The 9742-nt window shown below is 44.2% G+C and overlaps 1 protein-coding gene across 2 annotated transcripts in view; it reads left to right on the top strand.

Annotated features, from left to right (window-relative positions):
• EXOC4 (exocyst complex component 4) overlaps positions 1-9742 on the top strand; it is a 790055-nt gene that overhangs the window by 381941 nt on the left and 398372 nt on the right. For both annotated transcript variants that reach the window (XM_019509628.1, XM_019509629.1), the window contains exon 10: positions 9017-9113. In XM_019509628.1, coding sequence (XP_019365173.1) covers positions 9017-9113 — 97 coding nt within the window. The remainder of the gene's footprint in view (positions 1-9016; positions 9114-9742) is intronic.

Below are 9742 nucleotides of genomic sequence, written 5' to 3' on the forward strand. Positions count from 1 at the left end.
GGACCTGAACCTGTTCAGCCTCCACAAGAGAAGGCTGAGGGGGGATCTTGTGGCCTGTTACAAACTGGTCAGGGGGGATCAGAAGGCATTGGGGGAGTCACTGTTCCCCCGAGCACAGCCAGGAGCGACCAGGAACAACGGTCACAAGCTGGCAGAGGGTAGATTTAGGTCAGACATCAGAAGACGCTATTTCACGGTCAGGGCAGCTAGGGTCTGGAACCAACTTCCAAGGGAGGTTGTGCCGGCTCCTACCCTGGGGGTTTTAAGAAGAGGTTAGATGACCACCTTGCTGGGGTCGTTTGACCCCAGTACTCTTTCCTGCCATGGCAAGGGGTTGGACTAGATGATCTTCTCAGGTCCCTTCCGACCCTAGAAACTATGAAACTATAACTGGAATCCATTTGCCTTCAAGTGGCTGGTGTCCACACGCAACCTTTTACACAAAGCAGATTGATCAGCTGAGATTACAGTAAGTAACACACCTCAAAACAAGAGCGACTTCAGTGTCCAGTGAACTGGCACTTTTCCGTGGTAAGAATTGTGTGGGCACGTTCTTAACAAGTCTGCTTCTGGCATTCGTTCAACTGCTGGTCCATGCTGCATTGCTTCTTGCCTGGATTGTCTGCTTTTACGTATCTCTGTTACCCCACCACTGCTCTGGGATAGTCCTCAGTCAACGTCACCGCTCCATTTAAATGCTGGCAGCCAGCCAGGAGTTTGTTAGCTTGACCGTTCAGTCTCAGGGTTCCTATAGTGTCTAGTAGGCATCCCATGGCGCGCCATTAGAAAAACCATCAAGCACAAAATTGCATGGCAGAAGATTGCACCACAGGATAACTGAATGCCGAACAGTTCATTTGAATGAGCCAAGAGCTACGTGGGCACGGTGAATAATGGGATAAGTGCCTAAAGGTGTTATACAAAAGGGGTATTGGCGTAGTTCAGTTGAATTTATACCATATTTACTTGCATACCACACGCTCACTATCTCCAAGAGGATGAAGGACTTATAGGGATCTTCTTACTCTTCAATGCTTGCCATGACCAAGTAGTTGAGTTGTAATGGGCAAAAATAGAAGAAGAACCATAATGTGCAGGAAAAGTAAATCAAAAAAGTAACTTAAGAAGGTTACAATTAAAACAAATAATGCACGCATCACTACACAGTAACACACATCAGTCACTATTCCTTCCCATTGAAGCCTCTTTTGTAAGCATCTGCTTTGCTGCCAGCAGTATACATGTAGCAGCTGATGTTGAACTGTTGAAATTTTCATATCAAAGGATATTTGTATTTTTGCCGTGTGAGGTTGCACGTGCCTTAGCATGCACTTGCATCGGCTGATCCCCAGGCGTTGCAACTGTACTGGCTGATCTCCCTTAGCGTGCACTTGTATCGGCTGATCCCCAGGCGTTGAGGACTTCAAGGAAGGACGGTTGCAGCCAAACTGATTCCCTTTCCATTGTAGAGGTTGGATTGGTTTTTGCGCTCAAGGTGGGGACGGTGTGTTTGATTTGCATGATCTGTCGATTGTTGTGGCTTCAAAGCCCAGCATTTTCCTTTTCATGTTCGCATAGATTGACATGAAGTGGCTCATTGAGAGAGCCGCTTTGATCACTGGGAGATGTATAAAAACTGTTCATTATGTGTGGAAGAACATGTTTTCCTGGAAAGTTTGTGATGCCAAAGGCAAAAAGCAGCGCTGCCCTCTCCTGGCAAAGACGACAGAATTGAGGAGAACATGTAGGATTGGTTCTCTGGCACCTCCGTGGCGGAGCAGGATCCCCCAACCACCACTCGAGGTCATTGCTGTCTCGGCTCATCACAACTGACTTTGGAGACCTGATCAGTACTCATCGGATGCTTTGGGAAGAGTTTGACCCCTTCCCAGAGCACAACAAAGGCTTCCTTCTATATAACTAAAAGTAAGAAGCAAATCTAGGTTGACGATGAGTTGTTTTAGGACAGGTACAGCACTTGAGCAATGAATTAGGTAACGTGTTGCAGTGTTTTTGAGGTTCTGTTGTATAAACACATCTTTTTAAAGTGCTCTTATTAGAGATGAAGAGCTCCCCTCCTCCCATTCTGATTAAGGAAAAGAAAACCGCCATACGTTCCTAAAAGTGCTAAAAATCTCATCTCTGCCCTCAGTATCCTCTAAGAACAAATCCGTTTTCCTTCAGCAGTTAAGTCACAGGTTCAGTTTTATATTCTTTTTCCACCTCTCATAGACTCTGTGTGATTTGGGGCAGATCATTTGATTTTCTGGTGTTTCTGTAGAATTCCTGTTTTAGATGTTAATTATTAATTTGAATAATAGCAAGTCCAGTTCAGGATTGACCCAGATGTTCAGTTTTTGGATGTTCAGATTCAGCTGATTTCAAAATACATTCTCTTCTTTCCTCTGTGTGTGGCGGGAGGAGAGAGGGGGTATGAAGGCATTATGTAGGCATGATAATATTTGAAAATGAAGACCATGGAAAGAATTGGCAAATTGACTGGTACTAATAAGGGAACCAGCAATGCCGGCTAGTTAAGAGGTGATATGTTGATGATACGCCAACATTTTTGCTTGGATGATGTGAATTCAGATGGAGACCATTTCACTGCCAAAATCTGCTCCTGAATACTTGTGTGTTCAGATCATTCTTGTCTATCATATGGTTGGTAATCTGTGCTCAGGAGACGCCCAGCATTAAAACAGCTGTAGTGTGGCAGGTCAACATTGAGGAGTGTCAGCAGGCTAGTAGGGAAACTCAGTGAAATAGGTAGTTTTATTCTGACAAGGGCTATCAATGACTGGTTTTTAGGACTGTAAATATCTGGAATGTGGGAAATGTCCTCCGTGGCATAAGAAAACACGAATCCCTACTCGTTAGGTCAGTGGTTATTTTGCAAATGCATGGGGTTGAGAAATGGTGCAGCTTTTTTAACTACGATGCAGTCTTCCTTCACCAGTTTAAGTCACAGACTCAATTTTATATTCTTTTTCCTACCTCTCATAGACTTTGTGTGATTTGGGGCAAACAATTTAATTTCTCAGTGTTCCTGTATGCAAGGTGAAAGTAGTGCTTGGGAGATGCTTGTAAAGCTTCATATATTTGCAAAGCCCTTTGATGCTGCTGAATGTGCAGTGCAATATAAATGTTAAGTAGTGGCATTAGCGTAATACGGTGTGGTATTTGGTGTCCGTGTGCTGTACGTTAGGGCAGATGCTCTTCTGGGGAGTGGGGGTCCACCCTGCCAAGCCTTGAAAGCCCCTTCCTAAAAAAAACCCAACTGCTGCAGAGAGCCCTACGTCATGGCTGGTTTGCCGTGTTTGTGTGCATGTCAAGAATTTGTGGCATGATTTAGTGGCTCTTGGCTCCTCCGTTTGTTCTCATTAGAAATGTCCCTGTCCTTTCCTCTTCTTCCGTCCTCTCATCTGCTGGTCAGGAAAGGAAGAGATCTTGTGTTGTAAGGGAGGTGCTTCATGGCCTAGGAAGACTTTTCTGGTGGTCACCAAGTCAACCCTTTTGAGCCCCAAGCTGGATGCAGGAGGGGTGATCGAGATGGACGTGGGGTGCCCAAGGGGAGATTCCTCTTACAGAGTGGTTTGGAGAATGGGAGAAGTAGAGAAGCCCTACTACTCTGGTCTGGAGCCAGATTTGCAGAGCAGCCTCCCCGCAGCAGGACTTCCTCGCCCCAGGAAAACCTTTCCATCGCTGATTGTCCCATCTAAACAAGAAAGAAGCAAAATTCAACATCCCGCTTGCCATCAAACACCTTTGAGGTACATAAACTGCCCCAACATTTATGTGAGTCTAATTCACATAAAATGAAGGGGGCTTTTTTCACCCAAAAGAACTTGCACCAGTCTCCAGCTCTCCTGTGCAATATGAAGGTTCATTTCTACCTGGGGGAAGCTTTACCATCTTTGCATTCTCCTTTGCCTATGGGCAGGCACACGAGCCTGAAAGCTTGGAAATAATGACTGTATTTTTGCAACTATGTAGTTGGTCTACTAAAAGATATCGCCTCTACCACGCTGACTCCAGAGACGCTAGCTAGCTTGGTAATCTGCTCCTATCTCGTGTTTTTGCTCATAGTGCATGACATTTCAGGCTCCATTACAGAAACAATCGACAACGTTACTAATGGACCCGTCTCTTGACTCCCCCACACACAGATATTCAGGTGGGCACACTTCACTGAGAGCGCAGCATGAGGATATCATTAACTTTATGACAAATTTCACTTCACCTCAAGTTGTTTTTTTTCCCGTAAATATTTTTTCCTCGCTCCTTTTTAATTTATTAGTAGACAGATTAAACCAGCAAATTGGTGCTCGTGCTAGGGAACTGCTGCCGCCCGCATCCCTAATGCCACAGCTGCAAAACATTTAGGCCATTCCTCATAGCTGGGAAATTCTTGTCATCAGCTGCTTTGAATAGACATGCAGGCAAAACAAACCAGCGTTTCTAACTAAGACATTGCAGAAGCCCTTGGGTTTCTGCACGCCTTCTGGTATAGCATTGCACCGAATACGGGTGGTTGATTCCCAAACTGCTGATAGTCCATCCCAATTGTTGCTCTGATGAGAACAGTGCACATCTGTGTACGATCAGGAAGGTTAATGCTATTTTCCCACTCTACAGATGACAAAACTGAGGTCTAGAGGTGGGGAGGGGGGAAGTGTTTTGCCCCAAAGCCTTGTCTGCAGTGTGGATTGCAGCCATTGTTGGCCCACCAGTGGGTAGCTACTCCTTTCAAGCTGCTTGTGTAGGCAGGCAGGGTCTGCCTGGAGGGTGCCCCCTTTGTAGCTCCGTTGGTGCAAATTATCCCAGCTTTCTTTGCCTACAGTCGGGCTTTGCACTGATGCAGCCTTCCTGATATCTGGCCTCCGATGGCTTAAAGTTAATAAAACAAACTACCCAAGGGAGATGACAGCTTGGAGAGAAGCAAAAGAAGTTGGGGATGGCTTTGCAATGGGAAGGTTTGTTGCACTTTTGCACCTTATTTGCACATCTAGGACATCACTTGAAATGAGCTTTCTATCTCGGTACATTTTTCCCAGGTAAAATATTTTAATGTAAATTAAATTGCTTTTTTTCCCCCTTTGTAGTGCCCACCTACACAAAGAGCATTCATGATTATTAATCAGAAGTTTGAATGGTGGAGAAGAATAAAAAACCCATGTTCTTCTGTCAGAGTGCTGGTGTTCCCAGCACTGCTTTTCCTAATGCTTGCATAATGTGGCCAAGTAGATGAGACAGATTGTTTTATTCCTTGCTATGAAGTTCATCCCAGTCAATAATATTGATTAGTGCAGGGTGACTTGATGTAAGAAGAATAACACCCTTTTCTTAATTTGAGCCTGTATTTCCTAGTTCATGCCTCAGTAGTTCATGCTTGAATGAGTTCTTCAATAAGTCGGTTAGTGACAGACCCCACTGGAAATTGCAGCATCTGACATTAATAGGAGAAATGAATAATTTTCTTTTCTAAGAAGTGGTGCTGCCTTTCTCTTCTCCACATTTAAATTCTACAAGTTAAAAAGTTAACTTGCACTTTTAGGTTTTTGAAGCCCAGTTTCGGTGAATCATCCTCTTCTGTAATGGCAGCCAGGAAATATTTATACACTGCACCCTTAGCTATTTCTGTGTACTCGGTGCACATTTTGTTAGCCAGAAAATTTCAGACATCTTAATGTGCCCTGACTCTTCTGTTTTTACACATATGGGGGAAATAAATTACCATGTCAAAATAGCTTAGGTAGATCTAAATACTTACAGTTCATACTGGGGGGAGTTCGATCTTTTTATAGTCAAGGCACCCTGGATAGATGCAAGTCACCCTTTGGAAAATATCAATTCTTAGTCAAAAATCAAGTGCAAACTACAGAAACATAATAGAGCAATTCTGCTGTTGCAAAGATCTCAGACCACAACAGCTCAGAAGGTTTTTAATGCTTTGGATTCCCATTTGAAACCTCTGGGTTTCTCTTGTGAATCATGTTTGCACACCAAACAGAGCTAACATTGTATGGGACCCCACATCACCCTTCAAAAGGATCTCCAGGCACCACAGGGTGTTGTGGGAGACTGGCTGAGAATCACTGGTTGATAAGGTTATATCCCTGCCTGTACACATGGAAGTATCATATCAGCGATGCCTACAGTATGGCATAAAGATATTCTCTAACCGAGTCTGGCCATGTGTGGTTTGGTATTGAGGGATCAGGCCTGGGAAAGCCTTCAAGCTACTTTTGATCCACTGTGTGATCTTGGGCAGTTCATTTCTCTTTGCCATTCCCAGGGGAATCGTGACAGCTCTTTGAATCTATATCACTGCTGCAAGTTGTTATCCAGAGCAATACGGACGATTGTCATCAATACCTGACTGGTTCTTGGTCTCGGTGCTGTGATTGCTTTCAGGAGGCCACAGTGGATACCAGCCAGCAGTTTGGGCCATGGAAACATCTCTTTGAAAGGAGGATTAATTTTTGCTTTTTTTAAATTCAGTGGTTTAGACTTTCTTCCCACATCTTAGCATCTCATGGCAGTTGCATACCAGGGTCTTGTAACTTAGTTCTCTGGTGTCACTTGTTTGATTTCAGCAATGTAGACAGAAAAGTGACTATTTAAAAAATGGGATTAGGTTTTGTACCTGTCATTTATAATTTAATGGAGAATTCACAGATATCATAGGAAGTGAGGGTTGGAAGGGGCCTCAGGAGGGCACGTCTAGTCCAACCCCCTGCTCAAAGCAGGACCACCTTCAACTACGTCATCCCAGCTAAGCCTTTGTCTAGCCAGGTCTTAAAAACCTCCAAGGATGGAGATGCCGCCACTTCTTTAGGTAACCTGTTCCAGTGTTTCACCACCCTTCTACTGAGAGAGTTTTCCTAATATCCAACCTCAACTTCCCTTGCTGCGTTTTGAGCCCATTGCTCCTTGTTTGGTCATCTGCCCCCACTGAGAACAGTCTAATTCATGCTCCCCGCTCCTCCAAAAACTGCAAAGCATCTTTAACAAAGTAAAAATGAGCCCTCTTAACACTCGGATCCCTTAGGGTGAGATTAATCCCAGGATCTTGAAAGCCTGTGTAAAACTGGCCACAAGGGGAGTAGGGTTGCATTTAAGATGGCCAAAACTAATCAAAAAGTATACAATGCTGAGTGGCAAGGGAGCGCAGGACCAAGCAGGTAGGTGTATTTGCCCATTAGCAGGAAGTCCACATGCAGGATTTTGTTACCTGTGGCCAAAGATTGCTCTTCCCTAGCTGTTTAATTAGGGTTAACAGGAGCTGAGGTCTTGTTATCATCTAGGAATACAATACCCAGAGCCAGTGGAACAGGGGAGTGGGGAGACGCCAGTTTATTTTACCTGTATCTGTGATCAAAGGCAGTTGATGGTGGCGCAAACATATATATGGATGTAAGGACACAAGATGGATATTTCTTTCCTTTTTGTAAGACTCGTAGTCTAGTTTCGAGTACCGTGAATTGCACTTAGTGTGTGTGCGCTGTGCTTTCAGTAACTCCTACTAGACATAGCTTTCTAATGAGCTACTGCTAGTGAATGTGCCAAATCTGATGTGCTTATTTTTGCTGGAGCTGAGAAATGCTGTTTTGCTCGTAATTGCAGCTTAGACAGCTTAGATTTCTGCAGTGAAGTTACAGGAGTCAATGTGGAGGAATTGTCTGACTGTCTTTCAGAGATCTAAAAATCAATGGTGCTAAACAAAACATCATAAAAAAAAAAAAACGACAAAGTTAAATCATCATGCGATGCACACTATAAAAATGAAAGCTATCCAAGCAGCCCAATAATGGCATCATATTTACTTTTGAAAGCTATGGAGGGCCTTACATGTGATAACGTTTTGTGCTTTTATGGGGCTTTTCATCCTGGACACTGAAATCACTTTCCAAGCATTCTGTGGCCAGGCTTCCAAACATCTCTTCAAGACAGGTAATGTCTCTTTGGGCAGGAACAAGGGTCTTTAGCTCAAGCAATAGAAATGCTCAGGCCACTGAGAGAGGATGGTATTGTCGTAGGACATGAACTGGAAGCCCAGGGTTTCATAGTTTCATGGTTTGTAGGGTCGGAAGGGTTCAGTTCTCTGTTCTCATGTATGGAGGACTGGTGCAATCTGGGTGGGGAAGTCACTTTAGTTCTGCGTCTTAGTCCCTCATCTGTAGTTGAAAATGGGATTTTAAGGGGTGCTGAATCCTAATAATACCATAGCGTCTCTCACAACATGGATAATTGGGTCCAGGTCAATACCCGAATGAACTGAAGCACAGAATGGTTGTCTCGTGACCTTGGGCAAATCACTGAGTTCAGCTGCGACAATTAGATTAGAAATTGGGGCTCAGATACCCTCAGTCCTCTAGATCAGTGGTGCTCATTGTTTTGGTCCCCTGGGCCAAATGAACGGTGTGGGGCTGGTTCGTGCACTGGACGAGACCCTGTGCGCTGGAATTGGGCCTGGCGTTGCCCTTGTATTCCCGTATTGGGCCCTGTGCCGTCTCTGCCCAGCCCTGCATGCCACAATTGGGATGACACGCTGCCTCTGCCCAACTCCACGCTCCAGGATGAGGGGTGGCAATGCCCTGCACGCCCGCTGTAGCAAGCAGGACTGTGGCCCGTGGAGAGCCCACGCGGCACTGGGGGCTGGATCTGAGCACCCCTCCTCAAGATCCATCTCTTGGCCAATACCCTTTTGAATAACAAGGAGAGAAGCATCTCTAAGTTGTTTGTTGCAGGTGGTGAGATATGTATTGTATGGTACGTTCAAAATCTTGCCTATTCAAATAAAATAAGGGAAGTAGTGTGGTATTCAGAGCGCTGATCCATCACTATACATGATGTATGTGAAGACCGGGGGGGTAATGCCTAAATATTTGCTTTGGGCACTAGTGAGTTTATATACAATATTTGCTTTGGGCGATAGTGAATTTTTATATGAGGGATGTGTGGAACCAGCTTGAAAACTTACTTGTTTTTCTTTTAAATGATCACTTTCTAGGAGGACCTGACGATAATTTAATCGAAGGTGGCGGATCAAAGTTTGTCTGCAAACCAGGGGCCAGAAACATTACGGTCATCTTCCATCCATTACTCAGGTAAGATTGCTCTGTACATCTGTAGATAAAAGAAAATAATTGGAGCAAGTAGAAACCACGTACTTTAACCAAGAGGGCTTGTGCGTTGTTTCCAATGGGAGACAAATCTAACCGCAATAACGGTATATTCATGTATTTATGTTCTCACTATAAAGGTTTTCTTCGTATGTAAAAGAAAAATAAAAAGCAAGAGCCCAGGTACCATTGTTGTAGATATGCACTTTACCTCTTAAAACTTGCTAGCACTCCTGCTGGGCTTCCTGGCTTGTTCAACCCCTTTCACATCAAACAATGTAATTCATTATTGATCAGGGCTGGGAAAAGTTTAGGAATAGTTGTCGCAAATTGCTTATCATTCACTGTCCATTATGCTTAATAAAAGCCAAAGGAATATTTTATGCACTGCAAGGTAAGTTAATTCCTTGATAAACAGGTCCAATTTATGGACTGCAAATTAAGTCTCGGGTCTGAAGTGCAGCACCAGTTTTCTAAAACACATTAGAAATTCTCAGCTGAAAACTCATCGAGGGCCCTTCGAACTTCAAAATACGTGAGCTGGGGTGGTTGGTAACAGGAGGGTTATTACAGCACCGTTCAGATTTAATCTCATTCTTTCCACCCTGTGACTT

This window comes from Gavialis gangeticus, unplaced genomic scaffold (genome assembly GCF_001723915.1).
Source record: "Gavialis gangeticus isolate Ggan-Ray unplaced genomic scaffold, GavGan_comp1, whole genome shotgun sequence".
NCBI lineage: Eukaryota > Metazoa > Chordata > Crocodylia > Gavialidae > Gavialis > Gavialis gangeticus.